Source organism: Lactuca saligna, chromosome 9 (genome assembly GCF_052625555.1).
Source record: "Lactuca saligna cultivar CGN05327 chromosome 9, ASM5262555v1, whole genome shotgun sequence".
In the NCBI taxonomy this organism is placed as follows: Eukaryota; Viridiplantae; Streptophyta; class Magnoliopsida; order Asterales; family Asteraceae; genus Lactuca; species Lactuca saligna.
Window position 1 is genome coordinate 46,225,548 of NC_136425.1, and position 26,825 is coordinate 46,252,372.

Genomic DNA, 26,825 nt, shown 5'->3' on the forward strand with positions numbered 1-26,825 from the left:
CAATTTAATTATGTGAACTACAGGTTCTGTTCCCACGAGAGTGAAGATGTTGCACATGTTTTTTTTTTTTTTTTTGAAGTGTTCCTTTACAAGAACGATATGGCTATGAGCTTTTTTAGCAACAAGATGGTGTGAGTTTGTATCTTCTTGATGATTTTGCAACTCTGAAAATGAATTTATGCATCAGAGGTCTTTTCTTGCTGCAAGATGAAAAATAAATTTATGTTCTTGTTGAAATCTGAATTTGATTGAACAAGATGGTATATGTGCATATTTCTCGACAATTCTAGAAATTAATTTATACAAAAGGGTCTTTTCTTACTGAATCTGAAAACGAGTTTATAGGTTAATGTTCATATCTTCTTGAGGATTTCGGACACCCATATTTGCACACACAAACACCAAGAACAGACCTAGTTGGTTAGGAAAGATTAAACAAAGAAATTGTTAAGTCATGCAGCCGACAAATACTCTTTAAGCAACTTCAAAACAGACTTTGAAGCGAGTCTTTCAGCCATTTTCTTGTCAGCAGCCATGCAAGAATCTTTAAGGACAATATCGTCTTTTACCACCTCTATAGTGAAAGAAAATCTACCATCATCGGTTTCAGTACGTTTGGCTGATTTTTTAATTTCACAGTGATTCTTCTGACAAATATCATGCAACTCTTTCACTGGATGCAGTTTCAGTGTCTCGGGTGTTACCAAGGGATCAAGAAGAGGCCGAATACTCTGAAAAACTCTGTCTTTATCGTATCCAGAATCCACAAGAATCGCCCCGGCTAGAGACTCAATCACATCTCCAAGTACCTATTTACAATAATACCCCCCCCCCCCCCCAAACAAAAAGTAAACTACATGCAAGTAGAATAAAAGTTATAAAAAGAAGACTCACTGACCTTAGGAAAACTGGTCTCGGACTCCCACCCGAAAGTAGTTTTCAAGGACAACTGGTCAAATTCATGAACAGTAGTGACAATAGCTCGGTAAAGATCTTGAGATCCATGAAGAATATGTTTGTGTAGATCACATTTTACTGCAGATTGTGCATAACAATCATTATTCACAGAAGCTGACCTCAAATCAGTCAACATTCCAGGAGACATTCCCGGATATTTATTGTATAAATGCACTGTGATCATATAATCCAACACTGCATCCCCAAGAAACTCTAATCTCTGCACAAAATGTCAAAAAAAAAAAAAATTGTAAGCAGAGTGCTAAAAGCCTAAAATAAAAAGAAATGAAAGTAGGATGCTATTTTGGGAAGCACACCTGGTAACATTTTGGAATCTCGGGTAGCATGTAGGACCCATGAGTTATTGCTTCAACAAGTAAAGAAACGTCTCTAAATGAGTAATTTAGCAACGCCTCAAAGTACTGAATGTTTACATATTTTTCTGGATGCAGAGTCAAGGCTCGTGTATACGGCGTGTTGACAAAGTCAACCGATATACCGATCCATCTCATAAAAGATAACGCTGCCAGCTCACCTCCTTCGCTTAGAAAAACACCAATTAATGCCTCCACAACATCCGCCACTACTTTCTTTTTTATTACCCTTTTGCCCCTGATATACATTTTTCTTTCATCCGATAGAACCTCTTCCTCCAATTTAAAACTGCTTGAACGATCTCCGGGGACAATCCATGTTTTTGGCTCGAATGGCTCGTTACGGATAAACCCCTGAATACAAGAACCAAATGACCAAAATACCCTTATCGTAGATGAGTTGAATAAGATGTATAAAAAGAGACATTACATTACCGGAAGATTACAGTTGCATCCCAATCTGCATAACGAGTCGTTGGATATAATTTTCTCCCTTTTTGGACTCAAAATTCCCTCATGTTGATCCTGAAGTGTTTTGAATAACTGTTGAGTAGCAGCATACTTGAGAAAAGAATCGCCTAGAGTCTCAAAGGATTCCAGATGAAACTTTTCTACACATTTCTTTGTTGTGATGGCTTCCAAAACCTATAAAGAGCCAACAAAACGGTGAATAGAGGAAAAAAAAAATAAAAGAAGGGTAGTGAAAAGTATTATACCTTCATAGCAGGAACATTTACATTTGGCATGCTATGACATAAATGCATCTTTTTCAAATTGTGAGCAATACTCCAGGACTCGATCCGATGCATTATTGATGGAACAAATGAGAAGGAATAAAAGGTGGTTATAGAAACAGGAGACATGATGATGAAACACAGTTCGGATGGCAGCTCAACTCCTGCACTACTACTGCTTTCTGAAAAATAACAACAATAATAATCTCTTATGAGGAAATAATATCTTTGACCCTAGAGTTTAGCTGATTTTTGCAAGTTTGGTCTTTATTATGATGTTTGCTAACGATTGGTCCTTGAGCTGTTAAATCTAACTCTGAGATTTTGATTTTTTTCCAAAATGACCAATTTACCCTTGGACTAAAATATATAAAACATCGTACCCACAGGGACCAAATTGGCAACTTTTCTCTTATTTTTAAATAACATTAAATAAAATGTATATTGCCTTTTCAATTTTGGTCCAGGGGCAAAATGGTCATTTTGAAAAAACTAACATCTTTAACGATCTAGGGACCAAAAACGTGATAAAATTTTCAAAAAAGAACCAAACGTGCAAGAGAAATTTTTGGGACCAAAACAGCAAAAATCAACTAAGCTCAAGGACCAAAAGTATAAATTACTCTAAACTCTGTTTATAATATTAGAGTAAATTAGTGGTCCCTGTGTATAGCTGACTTATGCGATTTATTGTAATACTTTTGGTCCTTGTTCCAAGTAAAATGACTAATTTAGCCCCAAGTAGAACTAATTTTTAGCAAAAAGATCGTTATTTTACTTGCAACAGGGACCACATTTGTTGCAAACCCTCAAACAATAACCAAAAATGTAAAAGAAAACATTTAGCGACCAAATTTGGAAAAAATCAGTGATACTCCAGGGACCAAAAAAGCAATTCACTCAAACATTAATCATAACAACAAAAAAGTAACAGAACCTTTGTCCTTGTGTCTGCTTTTCTGAAGAGCATTTCTAACCGTAAAAAGTTGTCTAGCAGCAAAAAGCGTTTCTTCTTCATGTCTCAAGTCAATGCCATGTCTGCAATTTCAAACAAACTGCTTTTACGGTTTTACCCTTCACCAAAATAATAAATCAATAAAAAACGAATTCATACCGTTTTTTGTAGTAACTTTTATAGGAAACAACTCCCCCTTCTGTTATTTCCAAAGGGGAATTACCATTTAATCCAGGTAATCTTCCAGTGGTGCAATACACACGCCCATTATGAGGGGTACACACTAAAGATTTTTCCATAAAACAACTGCAAACTAAACCGTTTTTTGTATGCACTTTTTGATGTTCATTTCCTCTTAAACAACACATGTGTTCATTCACTTCTCTTTCATATGCAAACATAGCAGCCCGAACAGCCTTCCACTCCACAACCATTTGAGCTTTATCTGGGCCAGCTGATGGGAGTAGCAAATAATCGTATGCCACGTCATCATCTTTTTTTATTTTAAAAAAATCAACAGGCTTTTGCAACTTTGTGATGTTGCGATCAATAAGCACTCTCAACACAATCAATTGAAATTGCTTTGTCAGAATTATCTGAAAAGAAAAAAACATATTGAAGTGGAATGTTCATTATTTAATACCCATAATAGCTATTTTTTTATAAGATCTTAAAGAACTTTGTATTACCTGCTCAGAAGTAAGCTCACACGTTCCAATATAGGTCAAAGAAACAGAAATGTTTCCTCTATCAGCTTCAAGATCAAAGGTCAACCCTTCATTGTCAAACTCTAACTCTGTGCTTACTGCAAGAACAACATCTTGTAGTGGAATCTCATATTCAAAATGTTTTTCTAAATTGATTTTGTAAAAATAATATAAGTTAGTTGAATTATCTCCAAATCCAACAAGCTCTGGTGGTATGTATTGAACTTGTTCTTCAACATACTCGAATCCTGTTAAAAAATCAATTTTAAATTAAAAGTAAATAGAGATTGTGAATGAAATAAATTTTACACTATTTTACCAGCTTCTTGTTCATCATCGGCTTCTTTTTCCAACGTATCAGGGACAAGATTGTCCGTTAATGCGCCCATACTATGCAGTTTCTTACATGCTTCAAGACATGCAAGTTGCTTCAGCATCTTTGTGGGGCCCACAACTTGCACGTGTGGAAGCGGGGAGCTTTTAGGAAAATAAATATCACAAGTTCCTCTGTCTTTATCAATCACGAATCTTGGGTAAGGCTTAAAGTACCTAAAAGTGATAGAATAGTAAAATGTAAATATATAACAGTTCCAATTTTGGTCATCTTAAAGACAAAAAAAAGCATCTAAAAGAGTAAAAGAGCAAACCCATCAGATGGTAGCCTTGAACAATAAAAGTACACCATGGAAATACTGGAACTCAAGCTCAATGTAGCCCCTGTTGATTCAACATGATACACCACTGCATCATACAAGTCTTTTTCAAGGGGCCCACATGGTTCAGAAGCATGGCTTAAAGATTCATCCCGCATCCTCTTTCCACTCAGAAGGTAATTATTCACCTTATTCAATGTCTTCTCATCCCCACTAAAGATAACTCAAATATCAAAAAAACATATCTCCACATAAATCACATATAAGAAAAGTTGTTAAAGTCTCCACCTTTTAACCAGTAAAAGAAAATCAGAATCCTGCATTCGAGCACGACCTCTAGACTGAATAAAACTGCAAACAGTTGATGCAGGATCGAATCTTATTACAAGATTGCATTTCTGCACATCCAAGCCTTCTTCAAGAATTGATGTTGCAACAATGATGTTTACCTGTATATATCACAAATTATGTTTAATTTTAACACATGCACTTTGACTATAACATTAAATATAGACATACATACCATTCCTTTATGGAACTCTTCCACTATTTTATTTTGTAATCCTCGGCTTTGTGATTGCATTGCTGAATGATTTCCAGCTATATATTTTGTTGTCCAATCAAAAAGTTTAGGGTGCAATTCACAAAGTAAGCTTGTGAGCACCCTTGCTGTTATCACCCTTTCAACAAAGATTATGCATCTCATATCCTTCACATGCCTGCAAGAAATTTATAGAAACAATTACAAGATTGTTCAAGACTATAGCAAATTGCAGAAAATAGTTGCTTTTTTAGAAATATAGACAATGTATTTTGTTCTTCACACATACAAGCTTTTCCTACTTACATTTTCTTGACACATAATAGCAGTATATTTAGAAATCTTTACTCATAATAACAAACAAAGTACAATGAACAGAAGGCACAAACCTGTATTCAGCAAGAGATTCGATTAAACAGACAACTTTTGTTGAAAGCAAGCCAATGCTTACAGTTGCTTCATTCACCTGAGTGATGGACCATTCTAGAAATTGCCAAAAAAAAAAAAAATAGTTTTGAGTAATAAGATTGTGAAAGATATTGGCAATAATTAATTAATTATAAAGAAAGATTAAATGGATGTCTTCATTTACCCTTAGGTATGTAAGAGCAAAAAACTTTGGTAGCATCTTTACAAAAATCTCTGGCAATGCTCTCACCACGTACATCTAGCTGACCCCATGTAAAAAGATCGGTTTTTTCGCATGAATATGCTTCGGCTGCCTGTTACAAGGGGTAAAAAGGTCATTTTATGTTTCTATGTTTGGAGGAAAGGATTAAGAGTTTAAAAACACACCTTTAAAGCCAAGAAAATGCCCAATTCGGTTAAGCAATGTTCAAAAGTTGAATGCAACTTGGGCAATCTTTTCATGGCATTTTGCATTGAAGATGTTGAAAGGGTTGAAGTACTGACTTTATCTTCATGCTGTGAAGTAATATTTGTATTTGTTAATAATACAAACTTGATAAATATTCGAAAGTCAAAACAAGTCAAGATTACCTTTTTTCTTAAAATTGACAGATTGTTTTTTAAAGCCTCGAGAACATGATAAGGAAGTTCTCTGTCCTCATAGAACTTAAGCTTAACAGTTGAAAAGGGAATGTAGCCAGATAAAACAGATTCACTTGCACATGTATATATCTTCATTAAGAAAGAAATCCATGTAAGTTATTATAATCAAATAACAAGTTTAAATGATTAAAGAAAATGTGAAATTATGTTTGGAAACCTTTGAATTCATCACAGTCTCAAGGTTGTTAATCTGTTCCCAGTAATCCTTGCCAGAGTTTGACACTAGAATACAAAAAACAAGCTAATCAGGATCACTAATAAAGACTAATTGGAAAACTAATAAAGTAAAAAATAAAAATGATTTTAATACCTTTAGCTTCCACAGGTGAAGCTGTCATCCCTAGTACCCTAGGAGGCTCAGAACCACCATCACATAAACGCCTGTGATAAAACTCCTACAAAGATAGATTTTTTCAGATTTTCAAGAACATTTAATAGTGTATTACTAATGATAATATGAACAATAAAAAAAAACAATGAAAACAAAAGGGTGTGAAAAATATAACACACCTTCATAATGAGAGCCATTGCGTGTTTTTTCTTCGCATGATGACATTCATCAAATATCAAGAGCTTAATGTCATCCAAGCTTAAAAAGCTATGGCTCAAGGCATTAAGCAAAATTTGAGGTGTCATCACCATTATCTGTAGCATGATTAATGAAGGGTGAAACAACGTATGATTATATACATATATTTTTAAAAAAAAAAAAGGATTACTTTTTTATACCTGGTTTTCATCTCGTTGTTTCTTCCAGTCAGCGGCCTTCCAAAAATCAACACCTTTTTCACCCCAGTATTCTTCCACTTTCAGATCGACATGTTTTCTCACATTCTCAGCTTGCTAAACATCAAAGAAGGATATACAAATTTTCATGATTGTGCTTCAGTGAAGAAATTAATAGACATATTAAGATATATATATATATACATACCTGTTGTACTAAGACAACAGTGGGAACCAAAAAAACTGCAAAAAAAGGCGATGGTTTTCTCAACAGATAGGCATAGTGGCGTAGAAGCATGATGGCAATCAATGTTTTGCCTGATCCAGTCTCCAAGAACACTATTGTGTTCTGCTTTATCGCTTGCTCCAGTGCTTCTATTTGATAACTGATCAAAATACACAAAATTTCGCATCAAGAACGCTTAGAACTTATCAAAATTTTGAGTAAAGCATCGTATAATAGTTAGATTCGTAAAAGATCGACAAGAACTTTCATTAATACAATTTCCCTCCGATGTTCTCTCTAACCTGCATTCTCCGTTTTGATTAACCAAAGTTTTGTGTTTTGCAACCACATCTATGTCAATAAACCCAAGAAAATAAAATTATCGATGATCATTGTAGGTCCTACAAAACATTAACTCATCGATTCCTGCAAAACAACTTTACTTTTTCAAGTTTGTATCTCGTTGCAGATTGATGTAAGTATATGGTTAACCCCAAAGTTGAATGACGCATAAATCAAGGGAAGATCAAATACTAAACGGTTTACCTTCTAGCAAACGGGAATTGATCGGCAGATGTTTCACCATCGCTTCCATCGTCATTGGCAGCCATCCTCTTCTCACTGTGAATCTTCAACGAAAAAAAAGGGGGAATGATGAAAAGCGTGGGAGAAAACGTAAAGAACGCACGAATTGAAGTAGAATAGTATCAGGGTTTTAGATGGTTGTGAGAGAGAGAAAGAGAGGGGGAAGATGAGTGGGGTTCGCAAACATGGAATGGCATTTAAAAGAAAACTAAGCGTCTTTAAAATTCGTTTCTTGAAGTGGATACTGTTGTTCTTAAGCGCGTTTGTCACAGCGATTCTTCCTGTGGAAGTTATTCGAATTTAGAGTATGGACAGTGAGTTCTGGTGTTGTTGATGAATGATGATACAGTGAAGTTTGTATTTTTGAATGAAAGTTTTGTATTTGATCATATCGTAACTTTTATTTTCAAAAATTTATTATAGTTCAAATCTACAGATTTAAATGAAAAAGATGATAAATGTAATCAAAAATATTTTATTTTGACCCTTTTCCTGGAGGACATTCTTACCGTATTTATCATATCGTAACTTTTAGATAAAACTTCAAAAATGATCCCTGTAGTTTTTAAAAATATTAAGTTTAGTCCCTAAGTTCAAAAAACCTTACAGATGATCCATGTGGTTTCAAAACTTTTAACAAACGGTCATTTTCACTAACTCCGTTAGCTTTTGGCCATTAAGGGAAGGGTATTTCCGTCATTTCACAAAATGGGATCATTTATGAAGTTTTTTGTTATTTAAAAAAATATAATTATTTAATAAAGGGTCTCTCTCTCTCTCTCTCTCTCTCTCTCTCTCTCTCTCTCTCTCTCTCACAAAGAACTCATCTTAAACTGGATCTTCACTTCGTCGATGAACTCAAATGCAAAAGGGAGATGGTGCGTCTTCTTCGCCTGATCGGGGAAGAACACGAATGGAAGCAATCAAAAATCGAGGGTACTAGTGAGGTTCAAGCAAATCACAAGGTGGGACTGAGAAAGGGACCTCGCTCCTCATCTTCGTCTTCATTAGATCGAGAAGGCATCAGGCGATCAAAGGCAGTCAAAATGGTGGTCATGTGGCTGGCGATCGTGAGAAAGGGAGGAGGGGGAGTCGACTATACAGATCTGCTCCGGCGGTTTCCTTCTTTCATTTTGCCTCATCGCCGGCCGTAACCCGACATAAGGGAGACAGTAGCATCATTTGTCTGTCAAGGGAATGAGGGGGTGTTCGAGGCTGTTTTTGGTCGTCTAAGGGAGAGTTGTCGGTGCTTTTCTCGTGACAGTTTCTCAGCATTTTAAGCCTTGCTAGGAGGCTGTTTTAGGTGTCGATGGTACTTGAAAATACAACAAGCAGGTGGTGGGTGTTGAATTAACGAAGCAAGGATGGAGATGGGGCTAGAACAGTCGAGAATCGGAGATGGAGAGGCTGACATCCCATGGTTAAGTTAAACCAGCGTTGACCCCATATCAATTACCACAACCTCAGGCTTCAACCAATAACTTCTAATCAAATTTGTAACTCCAACATCTGAAACCAAAATGTCAACTTAAAATGTTATTTCCTCTGGATTCTTTGTGAATGAATGCACAGCGCTTACTGTAGCATGATGTCTCTGAATGTAGAAAGACATGTGATTCAGACGAATAATAACATTAAAACAACACAATTTGGATACAAATAAAATAAATACATGTAATAGCAAGGAAGTGGGTAATCCAGTAATCATGCTTCTTCCAATTACCACTACTTTCTTACCTAAAATTTCTACATTGCATCGATTAAGCACCTCAATACACCCCAAAGAGGCACAAGGAAAAAACAAAGGCTCCCTTCCTCTCATTGCAAGGTTTCCCATGTTCACAGGATGAAAACCATCCATATCTTTTTCAACTTTCATTGCATTTATAATCTTATCCTCACACAAATGTTGAATCAACAATTACATTTGGTGAATCGATTAAAATTGATTGTAAAAGAAAGGGTAAAAGAGTAATTACATTTGGTAATGGAAGCTGGACAAGAATGCCATGGACTGATTCGTTGTGATTTAACATTGAAACATCATCGATAACTTCGCTTTCTGTACACTCTTCAGGAAGCTCTGTTACTACTGAGGTAATTCCAACTTGTTCGCAAGCTTTTTTCTTGATGCGTACAAATGTGAGTGAATCTTTTCTTTTTCCCACCAATATTACGCCTAATCCAGGTACCTTATTGATTAGAATTCTTCATATTAGAAACTTCGGTCGCTAATGTAGCTTTAATTTCATTGGCGATTGATCTCCCATTAATTTCTGTTGCTGTATGTTTATTAAATAATTATATTTTTTTAAAATAACAAAAAACTTCATAAATGGTCCCTCTTTTATGAAATGACGGAAATACCTTTCACTTAACGGTCAAAAGCTAACGGAGTTAGCGAAAATGATCATTTGTTAAAAGGTTTGAAACCACAGGGACCATCTGTGAGGTTTTTTGAACTTAGGGACTAAACTTGATATTTTTGAAAATCACAGGGACCATTTTTGAAGTTTTGTCTAACTTTTATCTTCAAATACAAAACTTCAAAAATGGTCCCTATGGTTTTCGAAAATTTGAAGTTTAGTCCTTAATTTATAAAAACCCCACAGATGGTCTCTGTGGTTTCAAAACTTTTAACAAATTATCCTTTTCGCTAACTCTGTTAGCTTTTGTCCGTTAAGTTAAGGGCAATTCTGTCATTTCACTTCCACAGGTACCATTTATGAAGTTTTACCTTATTTTTTTAATATATATATATATATATATATATATATATATATATATATATATATATATATAATATTAAAGGGTCCTCTCGCTCTCATAGATTCTAGAGACTCATCCTATTCACCTTCCACCAAATTTCGGCCACTTCCAATGCTCATTTACAATCCTTGACCAAGTGTATACAAACACATTCAACTAAATCAAGAATCATACATATGATTTAAATCTTTTTTGCTTCAATTTTTTTCAGCAACGAATCAGAAAAATTCAATCACAGTCAAACACCACACATTGGTTTCTTCTTCTTGTTCACATCACAATTTCTAGATCTCTAACTCTTTTCCAAAATCAAAATGTTCTCCTCTTCTTCTCTTTTTCTGTTTAATGGAATCTCGATCGACATCAAACATATTTCGCAAACCAAAACTTTTCTATTGTTGTTGATCCGAGTTTGAACATTCGTGAGACTTGTACGATCGATGTTCAATGCAAAATAACCTGCAATAGAAAATCAAAATTGAAAGATTACAATGGAGATTCCATGAACAGAGTAAATATATATATATATATATATATATATATATATATATATATATATATATATATATATATATATGTGTGTGTGTGTGTGTGTGTGTGTATATATATATATATAAGGTAAAACTTCATATATGGTCCCTATGGAAGTGAAATGAAAGAATTGCCCTTCACTTAACGACCAAAAGCTAACAGAGTTAGCGAAAATGACCATTTGTTAAAAGTTTTAAAACCACAGGGACCATTTGTGAGGTTTTTATAAATTAGGGACTAAACTTCAGATTTTAAAAAACCACAAGGACCATTTTTGAAGTTTTTTCATTTTCAAATTTTTATTATAGTTGAAATCTATAGGTTTAAATGAAAAATATGATAAATTTAATCAAAAATATTTTATTTTTTTCTCATAGCCATAAATTTTGCAAGATAGTCTGCAAAATGATCAATGAACATCATCATTAACCATTTAGCATGTATGTGGAATTATGTGATCCTATTATAATTCACCGGTTTAGAAACACATATTTTATTTTATTAATATTTTAAAACAAAAAAATGTTTTGAATTAAATTTCGGATTGAAAATTCATATCCTAAAGCTGATGATTTTAAGTTTGTATTTTTAATTATTTATATATTTTCTCACTAGCATTTTTTGGCATGGGAAATCGTCATTTTCCATATCTAAAAATAACGTTATTTCGTGATGACCATTTCTCAATAAGTAAATAGATCTATTTTTCGTAGTAGCCATCGTTTGGTGTAGAAATTGACCACTTTATGGTATCCTTTTGCGAAATAGTTATTTTTCACACTTTAAATGACTATTTTTTGTAGTGGGTTCATTTTCTCTTACTTGATCATTATTTTATGTATAAAAAATTTTAGAAGTGTGAGTTGTTAGTAATTAAGAAAAAATCTCACTTATGGAAGTTTCGTCGTGTGTCAGGTTCAGTTGAGTGCAGGCCAAGCGTGTGTTCGATCCAGTATGGAGAGTGTTGTAAGTTTGTGGGTATAGTCGTAGCATTCACTAGCAGCCAGATAGTATTAGAGTGTTGTAAGTCTGTGGGTGTAGCAGTAGCATTCACTAGGTTGGTGGATGGCATGAGTGCGTTGTTAAGACGCGAAAAGAATAATAGTACCACTTGTTCGGGTGTAGCAGTGAGGATATGGAAATCCACGGATTGGATTTCGGAATTACCCAGACGGATTAGACCTGGTTAAGCCAGTGATGAGACTATAGAAGTGCCACTACAACTATGAGAGCAAGGGAGCAGTGGACTGCTTAAGGTCATTCATGACATAAGGCTACCAATGGTCATGTAGCAATCACTTTTAACCTTGTGTTTGGTGACGTCAGGATTCGACGTATGGACTCGATTAGTTAGATCAGAAAGTTATTAGAGCCTCAGTGGCATGGTAACTAGTGGCAACTAGTTCCAAAGAATGATTTCGTTCGGAAGCTGTGTGAGGAGACTAAGTGGGAGCCCTTTGGCTCCGCAGCCGGGCCAAAACCCGGTATTTCAGAAGATTGACGAAAAATTGAGACCTGGTACGTCTCGGTAGAGGTTGGAAATCAACCATGTGGTAGCGTGGATATAAAAATCACTGAAAACAACTAAAAAACCAAGAAGTTATGTTCGTTTGAAGTTGGAAGAAAATTTGTCTAGAGTTGGAATGGAATCAGCAATGTACTTTGCTGATGTGCAGCCACCACGACATGGAGGAGAGCCACCACGACATGGTTATGCAGATAAAAAAATTTGTAATCTATTTGAAGAGCTCATTTCAATCATTCATCATGAGGGGTCGATTGAGAGCTGAGATGGGGTGATTATGATGCAAAAATGGTAATAAGAGAAGCTAGAAACAGTGGAATGCAAGGATTAACATCCTTTCCCTCTTGAGGTAATCATTTCTTCCTTTTATGAAGCTTTGAGATTCAATGGTGGAATCGTTAATTTGGTTAGAATGCTTAAGTTAAGCAGTTTTTAACTTAGTTATGATGTTAGTGAGAGTATATATGAGCTTTTAACAAGCTTTGGAAGTGATTTCCATGGTGAAATCAACCATTGAGAGTTATGGCTTAAAATCCTAACTAATGATTTTGAGTAATTGATGCTTTAGAGTTAGACTATAATGAATTAGGTATTATAGAAAGCTTGATTCATTTATTTATTGTGATTTTAAGATAGATAGAGAAAAGATAAAGTTAAACAAAGTGGTTATTTTGATTTAAAGACTCATTAAGGTCTTAATAGGCTAAGACGAGTATTAAGATGCTTGTAAATATATACGAATAGGCCTAAGCGTGAAAGATGGATCAAGAAGCATCAATTGACAAAAGGAGCCAAAGTGGGACAATTAGCATTCACTAACTAATAAAGTGAGTTATCACTCTCATTCTTTCGTTATGATTGTTATATGTTTGATTATATATATATATATATATATATATATATATATATATATATATATATATATATATATATATATATAGTTAAGGTCACATTTTATGGTTTGTGCTAGGTTTCTTTATGTATATGTCTTGGTAGGGATTTGACAGTGTTGCTTTTGTGTTTGCGGCCGTGTAGGTGTTCACGGGCGTGAATCTGTTCACGACCGTGATCCCTGTTTGCGGTTAGTCTGTCCCTATGTATAGAAGTCTGTCAGAATGTTGACAGTGACGTTGATCAAAGTCGTTTACGGTGTTTTGTGTGTGTGATCAAGGTTTACCTGACGTTTTATGCAATAAATGTGTGTATTGCTTGACTAATCCTTTTCTCTACTCCATTCTTGTTTGTTTGATTGATTACTTGCTTGATCACTGGTTTGGATCCTTGGGTTTGGGACTTTACAATTGGTATCAGAACACTTCCGGTGTCAAGCTTGTCAAGGAGTGTTTACGGCTAGAAGTTTTTCATCATTTTTGTGGTTGATTTGTGTTCGGTTGTTGCATTTGTGTATTTAATCGAGATTTCAAAGCTAAAGGAATGGAATTATGCTTGAAAGTTGTTTCTTTTAGTGTTCACGACTTCAACCTGTTGAAGTGTGTACGGTCGTGATCTAGTATACAGCCGTGAACCATTCAAAGTTATTGACAGTGAACTGAATTTTTGACCGTATTTCATCCTTGACTTTGAAACCTTCATCCTTTGACCGTGAAATATTCATATTCAAGTGTACGGCCGTGAACTACCTTGTGTACGGCCGTGAAGAGTATACGGTCGTGATCCTTATACGACCGTAAACCCCCTTTAGTCAAAATATTTCCACTTTGTACTTTCCTGTTTTATTTTGTTTGTTAATTCAACTTAAAAAAACAAAGAAAATGGAATCTCAAAACACTGCCATTCATCAAGAATTGGACTCCATTATGGGAACAACTACATGCATTCCAAGACTGTTATCCGCTGAGGGTTTCCCAGAATGGAAATATCGCATGGAAAAATACATAAAAATGAAAGACTTCAAAATCTAGAGAAGTATCTTAAAAGGAATAGTGCGGATTACCACAACCCTCGAGAATAGAACAAATATTGATAAGGGTTTTGAAGACTATACCGATGAAGATTTTGAGAGAGTTGAACAGCAAGAGAAAGCACTTGCCACACTTACTATGGCCCTATTACTAGAAATTGCTTAGGGTTTCCGAGAATATACATCTTCAAAAGCTCTATGGGAGGCACTGATAAAGGTTTATTAAGGAAATGAGGACATGAAGCAAAGTCACCAGGATATCAGACAAAAGTTTAATATATTCAATCACATTCTGGAAGAATCCCTAAAGGCTCAATTGCAGAGGTCCATCACTCTTACAACCGAGATGAGCTCTGCAGGTATCTTGGTCACCAAGTTTGAAATTAACAAGAAGTTGTTGAACTCATTGCCAAAGTCATGGGATATGAACGTTTCTGTGATCAAGAAGACGAAGGACCTCAACCATCTAAGTATCGCTGAAACCATGGCAATTATCAAAGCTTGCGACCTGGACGACAAGCAGAGGGAGATTAATCATGTAAATTCATACTCAACAGCCAACCTCGGGATTCAATCCAACAGTGCTTTCTCATCCCTCACAACCCCACAAGTTCAATCTTTTGTTGCTCCTCAACCACCATCTTATGTCACTCCACCCCTGCAAAATGTCCAATCATCAATGTCTTATCCACAAGCTGCATCTTCCTCGAAAGCATATGCTCCAGCTCCTGCTCCCAAAGAAAGTGATGAAACATGGCTTTAGCTACTGGCCTTGTCAACTACTACAACGTCTTCATGCCCGGTAAGCTACATCCTCAACTATCCTTTGCTGACTTGGATCAAATACATCCAGAGGATGTTGAGGAGATGTATATCACATGACAGATCGCTATGGTCGTGTTCAGAGCAAAGCAATTCTCCAAGAAGACAAGCAAAAACAATTGGGGAATGAATGCTGAAAAGAAGGTGAGATTCAGTAAGGGCAAACTTAGATGGTTCAACTGGCATGAGCCTGTCCATTTTGCCAGAGATTGCCCGAAGCAAGACAAAAGGGAGAATAGCGAAAGAACAATGGTGCCCGTGGGAAGCAGCAGGGGAGCTACCACCAACAACCAGATAGCGAATCTTGCAGTGGCGGCTCAGTCGTTTGACTAGGAAGGTCAGATACAGGCCCTGAACATTTCAAGACCTAAAATGCTGAGAGTAATTACGGAGGTTGTGAGCTTGATAGTAAATCAACTTTTGGGGGATGTCAGTTTTTGGGAAATCGGTTAGTATCATGGCAATGCAAGAAACAACATGCAGTCTCAACCTCAACGGCATAGGCAGAATATGTCGTTGCTTCTGCCTGTTCTCAAGTTATATGGATCCAACATCAGCTGTTGGATTACGGTTTGAACTTTCTAGAAACCCCTATTTTATGTGAAATCAAAACTACAATTCAAATTGCTAAAAATCCAATCTAGCACTCAAAAACCAAACACATCAACATCAAAGTGCATTTTATCAGAGATTGTTATGAGCGTTCACTCATTCGGTTGGAACAGGTTCTCACTGCTAATAATGTGGCGGATCTGTTCACAAAACCGTTTAACAAAGCTCGATTCGATGTGTTTCTGGGCTTTTTGAAAATGATTTGTTTTGAGGACTGGTTTTTTTTTGTTTTAGAATAGTTAAATTTGTGCATTTAATTTCCATTCTCTCCTATGCACACATTTAGGGGGAGAAATAAACAAAAACGTACCAAAAATTAAAAATCTCAAAAAATCCAAAAATAGTGTTATTTCTGTTTTATTTATTTCAGAAAATTAAAAAAAAAATCCAAAAATATGTTTTTGTAGGTGATGCCTTGGGAAGTGATATCAATATGTGATAACAAGCAATTTGAATCTATGTAAGGTATCAAAGTTGAATTGTTTAGGCTCTAAGTTTAATGTGCTGGTAGGAACGGAAGGTTTAATTGGACTTGAGTAGGCATAAATGAACTTAAGGAATCTAGAGACTTGACAAATCTTGACTTAGATAATTCTGTTTAGCCTGAAAATATGACGTTTGGGTAGATTGAGCGGGGAGATATATACGCGAACCTGCGGATTACACTAAATAATCTGTATTCAGAATCATGGTTTAACTTTTCCTCGATGTACGGACTTTGTCCTTAATTCTGATATTGATAGGGTGACTGGGGAATTCCGATAAAGTAGGTCTGTAGAAAATTATTTCCTTTCTTTCTTACTGTCATTCATATGTTGCATCCTCTGTGTGATTGGAACATATCTGACCTGGACTACAACATATGTAACTCTATTTCTTTGCATCTCCTATCTATGCAATTCTTCCTGTCTGTTAGCCATATGATGTCTCCTCTACGTGATTGAAACACATCCGACCTGGTACACAATATATGCACCATTCTACTTCTCAACCCTCTACTTCTGTTCAGTCATATGTTAACCCCTCTATGTGATTGAAAGAGATCCGACTTGGATGTTTAACATATGCAGTCTAAATTTGTCTTCTCTCCTAATAATATTCTGCTCACCTAAAGTAAGGAATATCTCGGAAGTTCTTGATTATCGGGGTATATCAGGAAGCGGGAAATATGTTCTAGTATAACTAAAATTGAACATCAAATAGATTGTCTGTAGATCTCGCTGCTTAATTTAGGTTGACAATAATATCCTTGGTCATCGTCAGCTGAATGGTCCTTTAGGAATACCGCCTAGGAACATTGGGTCAAAAGGAGGTTGATCACGACAGTAAACACTTCTTACCCTCATTCTGAGATTGCGGCCGTAAACATTCACCAACTCTCTCTCACTATCTATTTTTGACTCACCATTTTTCATGAAATTGTTTGTTTATTCGCGTAGGTATGATCAAGGCGACCTCAAATATGCTAAGTCCATCAAGAATCAATCGTGTATTAAGTGTTAAATCGAAGAAATCAGTGTTTTCGGCATTCATAGTTCCATTGAAGCGTTCATGACCCGTGAATGGTTCACGGACCTTGAAGCGTTCACGGCCGTGAACATTCTTCGACCGTTAACACACATTCTGACCGTGAAATTTTTTTAGACATGAACATTATTTTTCCAACACTTAATCATCAATTAAAGCCTAATTAAATTGTTTAATGAGTAAAAACTTAATTTTAATTGTATAAATCAATGGTTTTCTCACTTGGCTTGGTTAAGTGCAGATCAAAGAAATGGTTGCTTTGAAGATTGCTGAAAACCACAATGTTGTTTTTTTTCTTATGGATCCACCAACAACTCACGATGACTTCAAGTCCATTATTCATGGACTGAAGAAGTGCTGCTTAGTCTATGCTCTTATTGCAAGTCCCATCATTTACTAATAGGTGGTGAAACAATTCTGGAACACTGCTACAATACTCAAAGAAGATCGTGAAGTTGTCTCAGTGGATGCTATTGTGCATGGAAGGAAAGTCTCTGTAATCGAGCAAGTCATTCATGAAGTTCTCAAGATCGATGATCAGCTGGGCTTTCCAATTGAAATCACAATGGACCAGACCAAAGAAATCATGGTTCGCATGGGTTATGAGGGTGTGTTTCCACCAACTATCAAGAAGTTACTTCCACCCTACTGGAGGTTTTTGGTCTACATATTTATCAGCTAAATTTCGGGAAGAAGAGTCGGGGCTGAAGAGGTCTTGTTGCACAACACAGGAGCAATTGCTGCTTTGGCTGCCGGTCTAGACTTCAATTTTTCAAAGTTCATCCTGAATGACATGGTAGGCAACAATGATGGCAAAGGAAGAGACAAGTTTCTCATGTACCCAAGATTTCTGCAATTGATCTTCAACAGCGAGCACCCGGAGATCGAAAGAAGAGGAGAAACACTCGATGTCAAATCTCTTGGCTCTAATACCTTCGGCCTCATGAAACAGAACCGAAATGGAAAATTCATGTTTGAGGGAAAGTACCCATTGGTGAATTTCGTAAATTTTGCTGAAGTTAGTGATGCATCAACTACTAAAAGCTCCTCAAGTCATATGGAATCAGGAGATGATGTTATTACTGCTTCAGAGCATGAATAAGAAAGAGTTCCTCCTGTTGTAATCATGGCATAGGAACATGATCAAATGATGAATGTTGAGGTGCAAAGTGAATTCAATGAGGATGAAGATACGGGTGATGATGATGATGAGGGATTTGATACTGATGATGTGATTTTTGGTGGTGACTTGTCGGGTTTCAATAAATACTTCAATTTTGAGTTTGAGCATAGCGATTACTGCCCAAAAAATGAAGACCTCGACTCCTTCTTTGACAATATCGATGATGTTTCACAACATGCAAAGGAGATCGGAGGAGTTGAAGACGTTCAAAAGGCGATGCCTCCTACTTCAGAACAGATGGTCGGTACTACAATTGATATAGATGCAACATCAAGGATTCCTCCCCTTCATGTTTCCATTCCAACTTCTATGCCATCTGCGAGTGATCCTCTAATGACTCAAACCTCACAACCTCCGTTGAAAATGAGATGACATGATCCGAGGCCGGGAGTGTTTATTCGGGAACAGGCTCCGCCGACACATCCTGCAATCATGACAACAACTGGTACACCAACCGGACCGACCCTAGAAGGACCAAGCACCATGTTTGAAACCGGGAGCTCTTCAGTTCCTGGAGGTTCCTCCCTCCCAATGCATGCACATGACATCACCTCTAAGAGGCTCGCAATGGTATTGGTTGAACAAAAAGCAACAGGCCTTCCTCCTCACGGAAAAGGCATATCAATTGAGGAAGGCAGCTCAGGGGGAGTAGACCCATCTGTCCAAATGCTCAAGTAAGAGGTCAAAGTATTAAAGCAGACACTTATTGAAAAAGATGTTTTGATAGGAAAACTCGACATTCGAGTTTCCAATCTTGAAGAAGAAAATAAATCAAAGTCAAAACAGATATCTAATCTCCAGACCCACCTTGGAGCATTGACTGCATGTTAGTTTGATTTAAAGAACAAGCTGGCAATAGAAGTAGGAGACATGTTCAAGACAACAATCGAAGAGCAAACCACCACTGAAGGTTTTACCATTGACCCTGCCCAAGCTTCACAGCAAGAACCTCCTATTGATCTTCCCACTGTAAGAACAACTCGAGTAGTTGATCGATTTGAACATGAGCTAGTTTAACCTCCTGACATAGTTGCTTTGAAGCGATCTCAACAAGCATCATCTTCTAAGAAACAAAACCGGATGTTCAAAAAGTGCTCAGATCAGAACGCTCGCGCAGGTCAACCCTAACTCACTGTAACGGAACTCAAGAAGAATAGATTTGGTTCCAAGTACGGAGATCGGTCAGGAATAGTGTCGTGGGGTTTTCATGATAAGTTTAATTTGTGGCTTGTGAAGCATAAAAGTTCGAATATGGAGTATTACAAGGACAAACATGACTATTGTTCATGGATAATAGTTGATATGTCTGAACTCGCTAATGCTCCCTTTGCTAATCCATCTAATGATCCAAAGGCAACAGATTTCTAGCTTTTTCTGAAGAATCAAGTGAAGAAGGGTTTTACATATATGAAGACTGCTGGATCTTTCATCAAGAGCTTCCCAGATGTGTTGGATCCAAAGACCACTGAGCCTTTCAAGACGGTGATGTGGCCTCCTACTAACCAAGTAAGATATATTCCTATTGTACATAACTTCCGCGATGGTTCACTAAGAAATATACTTTACTGTGTCTATGATGAAACCACAGCTTCAACTTTATTAGATTCCCTGAATGTGTATTTTGGATATATGAAAAGAATGATCTACTTTAGTTTGGAAAATGGGATATACACTATCTGCCTCAACATCAAATCTAGGTTGTTGAATATATTTTTGAAGCTGCTGCTAAGGAGTATACTTCGATGACTGCTGAGATTATCGACAAGCAGATGTGGCTTGGTTCAACGGGAAGGTCTGATGTGCTCATAATAGAGAAAGACTGAGTCAATGCTACCCCAACCCAAGGGGGAGATTTTTAGGTTACATTTTATGGTTTGGGGTAGGTTTCTTTATGTATATGTCTTGGTAGGGTTTTGACTGTGTTGCTTTTGTGTTTACGGTCGTGTAGGTGTTCACGAACGTGAACCTGTTCACGGCCGTGAACCATGTTTGCGGTTGGTATGTCCTTATATATAGGATTATGTCAGAATGTTGTCAGTGACGCTGATCAGAGTCGTTTATGGTGATGTGTGTGTGCTCAAGGTGTACCTGACGTTTTATGCAATAAACGTGTGCATTGCTTGACTAATCCTTTTCTCTACTACATTCTTGTTTGTTTGATTGATTACTTGCTTGATCACTGGTTTGGATCATCGGATTTGGGACTCTACATATATATATATATATATATATATATATATATATATATATATATATATATATATATATATATATATATATATGAGAACCTTGAGGCACTAAGTGAATACCATCAAGTTATGAGATGATGATAGAGCATGGAAATATATAGAAACCATGTATCAGAGCATGTGTGTGTGTATATATATATATATATATATATATATATATATATATATATATTTGGAGTATATATGTGAGATATTCATAGACATGTAGCAGAGCATGTAATTAGTATAATTCCTTCAGGAACATGAGTATATCTCCTTCGGGAATGAAATTGAGATTCCTTTGGGAACATGAGTATATCTCATTTGGGAATGAGACTGAGATTCCTCTGGGAACATGGGTTTATCTCCTTCAGGAATGAGATTGGTATTCCTCCAGGAACATAAGTATATCTCTTTTGGGAATGAGATTGAGATTCCTTCATGAACATAAGTATATCTACTTCGGGATTGAGATTGAGATTCCTCCTAGAACATGAGTATATTTACTTCGGAAATGAGAATGGGATTCCTCCAGGAACATGAGTATATTTACTTCGTAAATGTGATTCAGATTCCTCCGGGAACATGGGTATATTTTCATTGGGAATGAGATCGAGGTTCCTTCAGGACAAGAGTATAAGACTGAGTAGAGATGAGGTATATACAGTATATAATACTAAGAAAATATGAGATATACGGAGTATACAAGACTGAGTGGAGATGAGATATAGAGAGAGTATGAGATTGAGTAGAGATGGGATATAACATTGTGTACGAGACTGAGTAAAGATGAGATATACAGAGAGTATGAAATTAAGTAGATATGGAATATAATAAAGTATACAAGACAAAGTAGATATGAGATATATAGAGAATATGTGTGACAACCCAAAATTTCCATTCTAAATCAAACCATTTCAATCCAATAGTAGTAGAGCAGTTACAGTGAAAATTCAAACTTTTGGAATAAGTTTGGCAGTTTTAGGGTTTTACACCAAAAAGGGGTATTAGGAGAGTGGTTGCACTAGGATTTTGTGCAACACTGTAAATTCCATTATCCTATAATCATTAGAATCCATTCCGAGATTAGAAATATTTTCTGCCAAAAATCTCAGGACTATAAATAGAATTCTGAACCAAATTGGTTCATTAGTTGAATTCCATTTAGAGAAAAGCCCATTTCTCTCTCACGGATCTTCGGGTTTTCATCCCAGATTGTGAGTCTACTTCCCTAGATGTGTTTTAATACTTGTTATATGATTTATAACATTGTTACATGTCCAAAATCATCCAAGATCACAAGGCTTTTGGAGTTTACGGCCAAGGGTTTCTTGGGCCGTAAACCCCATTTCCAAGGGACAAATGTGCCCTAACTCACCCCTTAAGCCTAAGGGCTTTAACCCTCATATGCCTGTGACTATTTTAGACATCAAAACACTTCAAAATCATAAGTTTATAGGAGTTTACGGCCAAGAACAATTCTTGGGCCGTAAACCCTTTTTCCAAGGGCTAAAAGTGCCCTAATCACCCCCAAAGGCTTGGACTTCATGTTAGACAAATACCCTAAAGTATCTAGGACCTAGAAAACATAAGAAAAGCACATATGTTGAAGAGTTTACGACCAAGAGTAATTCTTGGGCCGTAAACTCCTTTAAAGGGGTCAAAGGACACCCTAAACACTTCCTAAGGCCAAGAGACTTTTAGGGCAAGTACCTAGATGAGTTTTGGACTAGTTAAAATTCTTAGAACCTCATGTGTGAGGGATTTTACGGTCCAAAGAGTTCTATGGCCGTAAACTCCATTAAATGGTCCCATTTAGTGCCATAAACCTTCCTTAATCCAATGGTTGAAGCCTAGACTTGTTCCTAGAAATGTTGGAGACTTGAAAGGACAATAAGAACCCTCCCAAGGGAGTTTACGGCCGTAAACTCCAAGGGAAAATGGGTCTTTGGGCCGTAAACTCCCCAAAGGAGTCAATATGGTGCCCAAACATTTGTAAAGCCTTGAAACAATTCCCCTCTAAGGTTGTAGTACTTCTAAACTCCATTTCATGACTTGTTTGAGAGTTTACGGCCAGGAGCTTACTTCCTTGGGCCTTAAACTCTAATAAATATGGTCTTTTGACCTTAAACTCACATTAGGGGCATTGCACTCCTTTGTTGCAACCCTTTAGCCTCCTAGCACTTGACCAAAAGTGTTATCCTCGCGCTTAAATGTTATTACTTGTATAATTAGTGTTATAATCACTAATTATTTATATACATATGTTTTCATATGTAATTAGGATCATTGTGTGTGTCTAAGTCTCCACTTGACACCAAACACTTGTCCGATCCTTCCGTACGATAACAGTCCGTTCAATTCCAGTCACTTACCGCAGGTGAGTTCATACCCCTTAACTAATGTTTTAAACTCTTTTTAAATGTTTTATGGGGTGGGGGATACAAGTAGAATCATGCTACTTATTATGTCAATCACATGTGATTAGCAAGTAGGATTATATTACTTATTACATCAATCACATGTGATTAATATACAGCAATCAAATGATTTGGCTACTCATTAGCCGTTTTACCAAACAGTTTCCTTCAAATGACTTTTTATAACATTTTATATGTTTTAAACTCCTTTTTACACTGTACAGCTTACTCCGTACATTTCCTTTCAAACTTATTTACAACTGTGTTTCAAACAAATGTTTCCTTATACTTAAACTGTTTTATTAGACTTATGCCTTCAAATTGTTTTATAGATTGACACCAAGTCGATCTTTTCTTAAAATAATACTTATATTTCAAATGTCTTACAAATCTTATTTATGCTTTTATATTATAAATTGCATGCCTCTATATGTATACTTATATAAGAAATGTTTAAAAGACTTAGGAAGGCTATCCACCATATTTCCTTTTCGCGCCTTGAGATGTGGTTTGGTGGGATTTTGGGTATTCGTCCGAAGGTCGTTTAAATATTAGTTATATATCATGTACACATATATAGTCATAAAAGGTCCTTCCAGTTCATCCTATGCCCTTGGGTAGCAAGGGTATACATCCATGTCCATACGTACACTTAGATTACTAGAAAGCTACCATATGGGTAGTTCAGGAAGATACTAGAACCATTGCTAGAACGCGATATCATTCAATGAGTCAGTTCATTCATGAGTCAATACTTTCTAGAACTTTCCAGTACATTACATATACAGCTATACTAGGACGAGAACATATACAACTATACTAGAATGATTACATTACTATACTTGCTAGATAGAGAGAACACACATTACAGCTAGCACACGTAGAACATTACAATACACTACTGTACTATTACATGATCGATCTTACTTGGGTACAATTACATGATCACACTTACATATACATAGAACAGACGTCATTAGGTGCTATAGCACGGAACCAGTTCAGGATCTAACTATACTGATGAATCACACCACAATTGTGATAGTTATATCGAGTATACATGATCATTCGGTAATGTGGATGCTCACGGCTTGTGTTCATGCAGGGGTCGTGGGTAGGTCCCAAAATCCCTTTGATAGGGGAGCGTATAGTCTGGGATCTAGACATCACATTATACCTTATCCCTCAAATAAGGCAGTTGAGTATCGATGTAGTTATTTTTATTAAATACTACAGTACTTGGAAGTATTACCCTAGATTTAAGGTAATAAGTACGGTTGTAGTTGGACACTACACCATAGTACTACATTGATTTTCCATTACATATTTTTAGTGATAACCTCACTTAAACATTTTTGTACAAACTATATTTTTGAATAATGATAGTTATACTTTGGAAAATACATCCTCTTACAAGAGACACACATACATTCAGAACAGTTGGGTCTTGGTAGAAGACTACATTCAGAACAGTTAGGTCTTGGTAGAAGACTACATTCAGAACAGTTAGGTCTTGGTAGAAGACTCCTTTTGTTACTAATAGGAATCATAGGGATTCTAGGGTTTTTCAAACACTTACAGTTCATATACACTTTCAATAATTTCAATACATATACTTACATTTTCTTACATACAAATTAAGACACTAAATACTTATGATCTCACCAGCTTTAAAGCTGATACTCGCTTTCAAAATTACTTGTATCCTCAGGTCATCATAGACAGGTACCGATGCAAGGAGAAAGGAAGATGGAGCTTGTTCAAGGCTTATCTTTCATTTTGATTTATGCTTTAGTGTTTATCAAAATTTGACAGAACACATTTGTATAATAATTATATTATTAATGCAATGGATGATGTTGTTGCTTGTTTACTACTTTACATTGTTGTTGATATTATACATGACGTCCTCCGCCCCAGAACGTTTCCGCCGTTCCTGGTTTTGGGGTGTGACAATATGAAATTGATTAGAGATGAGATATAAAAAAGTATACGAGACTGAGTAGACATGATATATACAAAGAGTATGCGATTAAATAGAGTTGGGATATAACAAAGCATATGAGACCGAGTAGGGATGAGATATACAGAGTGTATGAGATTGAGTCGATACAGATATAACAAAGTATACGAGACTGAGTAAAGATGAGATATATAGAGAATATGAGATTGAGTGTAGATATGATATACAATAAAGTATATGAGACTGAGTAGAGATGAGATATACAAAGTATATGAAACCGGGTAGAGATGAGTTATAACATGGTACATAAGATCGAGCAGAGATGAGATATACTAGAGCATATGAGCGAAACTAGAGACGAGATTGAATAGAGTATAAGAAACAAAGAAAAGATGATACATGTCAGAGCATAAGTGACCGAGTAAAAATGATATAGATCCAGGTATAAGAAACAGAGTAATGAGGAGACATAATAGAGTATAAGAGATATAGTTAAGATATACTCATGCATAAGATGAGTTGGAAAAGTACCTATAAAGACGAGTATGAAATAAGAAAAGGATAGATAAGAAATGATAGAAAGAACAACTCACTAGACACTTGGTGTCTGATACTGTAGATATGTCTATGTGTTGCAGGTTCATGTTAAGGTGACAGCAACCGTCGTACCAAAAGATAACACAAGAACTCAAGAGTAAGATTCAAATAGTAGAATGCTATTGTTATATTCTTCATTTTTATATAAATAGATACATTTTTAATTGTACTCGTTTGATTTAACCTGGGATGTAAAAATTTTAAATTTTGAGTAAAATTTCGTATTTGTAAATAAAAACTCTGATATTTTTATAAATTAGATGTTATAAGTTTGAGGGTGTTACATCTGGAGGCATACATCATAAATATGGATGCATAAATCTTAGATCTAATATCAAAAATCATAGATATGTCGTCGGAGATCATATATCTAATACCGGAGATCATGGATCTGGACCGAACCACTTCAGATCGGATGAAAATAAAGGGTTTTGGAGGTCGATGACATTCGACTATGGTTGGTAGAGGAGGCGGTGGACCATATCTGAACAGATCTGGTGGTGTTTCACGAAGATTGAGAGAAAAGAGATGGAGGTGAGATGGAGATGTGTCACCGGAGCAAGATCTTGTCACTCAATCTCACTGAAGGGTAGATCTGGAGGTGTAAATCATAGATTTCCAGGCGAAAATCATAAATTTGTCTTCAAAGACCGTAGATCTACCGTTGGAGATCATAGATATGGAATGAACCACCACAAATATGGTCAAAACGTAAGATTTTGGAGATCGATGACATGAATCGATGGTTGGTGGAGGAGGTGGTGGACCGAACAAATCTAGTGGTGTTTCATGGAGATTGAGAGAAAAACGATGGAGATGTATCACCGGAGCAACGTCGTAAAAGTGGTAGGATTGCGGTGGTAGAGGTTGTTTCCATCGAACGTAGGTGGTGGCGGTGGAAAGTCGTCGGAGGTAGGAGGGAGAGGAAGAGATGTCTAATGAGAGATGGATAATGAGTTTTGTAGATTTAATGTTTTGATCTAGATGTTATAATGTGTTTGTGAAAATGATATTAGACTTCTTTTTATTTACAACCAACCTTATCATTCTCTTTTAACAATAGATGGACAAAAATGTCATTTATAAGATTTATAAACATCTAATTGAAAAATGACAAATTATAAACTAAAATTAGAGAGTCTTATTAGGGTTGTTCTCAAAATACAATATTTTACAAACCACATGGACCAATTATAAA

At 36.1% G+C, this 26,825-nt stretch overlaps 1 protein-coding gene and 1 pseudogene across 2 annotated transcripts; both read right to left on the reverse strand.

The window, feature by feature from the left end:
- Positions 1-297: 297 nt before the first annotated feature.
- LOC145017702 (endoribonuclease Dicer homolog 2-like) lies at positions 298-7,874 on the reverse strand. Of its 2 annotated transcripts, XM_078975686.1 has the most exons (23): positions 7,491-7,874; positions 7,247-7,370; positions 6,927-7,104; positions 6,722-6,835; positions 6,503-6,637; positions 6,303-6,387; positions 6,150-6,214; positions 5,921-6,061; positions 5,717-5,845; positions 5,514-5,643; positions 5,311-5,404; positions 4,904-5,099; positions 4,669-4,829; positions 4,375-4,593; positions 4,047-4,276; positions 3,710-3,975; positions 3,180-3,616; positions 3,003-3,103; positions 2,048-2,247; positions 1,767-1,976; positions 1,275-1,685; positions 899-1,177; positions 298-809 (listed from the first exon to the last, which is right to left on the reverse strand). In XM_078975686.1, exons 3-23 carry the CDS (start codon positions 7,014-7,016, stop codon positions 453-455), a joined length of 4,050 nt encoding a protein of 1,349 aa, XP_078831812.1. In that variant the 5' UTR covers positions 7,017-7,104; positions 7,247-7,370; positions 7,491-7,874; the 3' UTR covers positions 298-452. The 2 variants fall into 2 exon arrangements, with proteins under 2 accessions (XP_078831812.1, XP_078831811.1); XM_078975685.1 differs by lacking the exon at positions 7,247-7,370.
- A 1,081-nt stretch (positions 7,875-8,955) lies between these two features.
- Positions 8,956-11,041, reverse strand: LOC145016306 (bifunctional protein FolD 1, mitochondrial-like; annotated as a pseudogene).
- Positions 11,042-26,825: the final 15,784 nt, after the last annotated feature.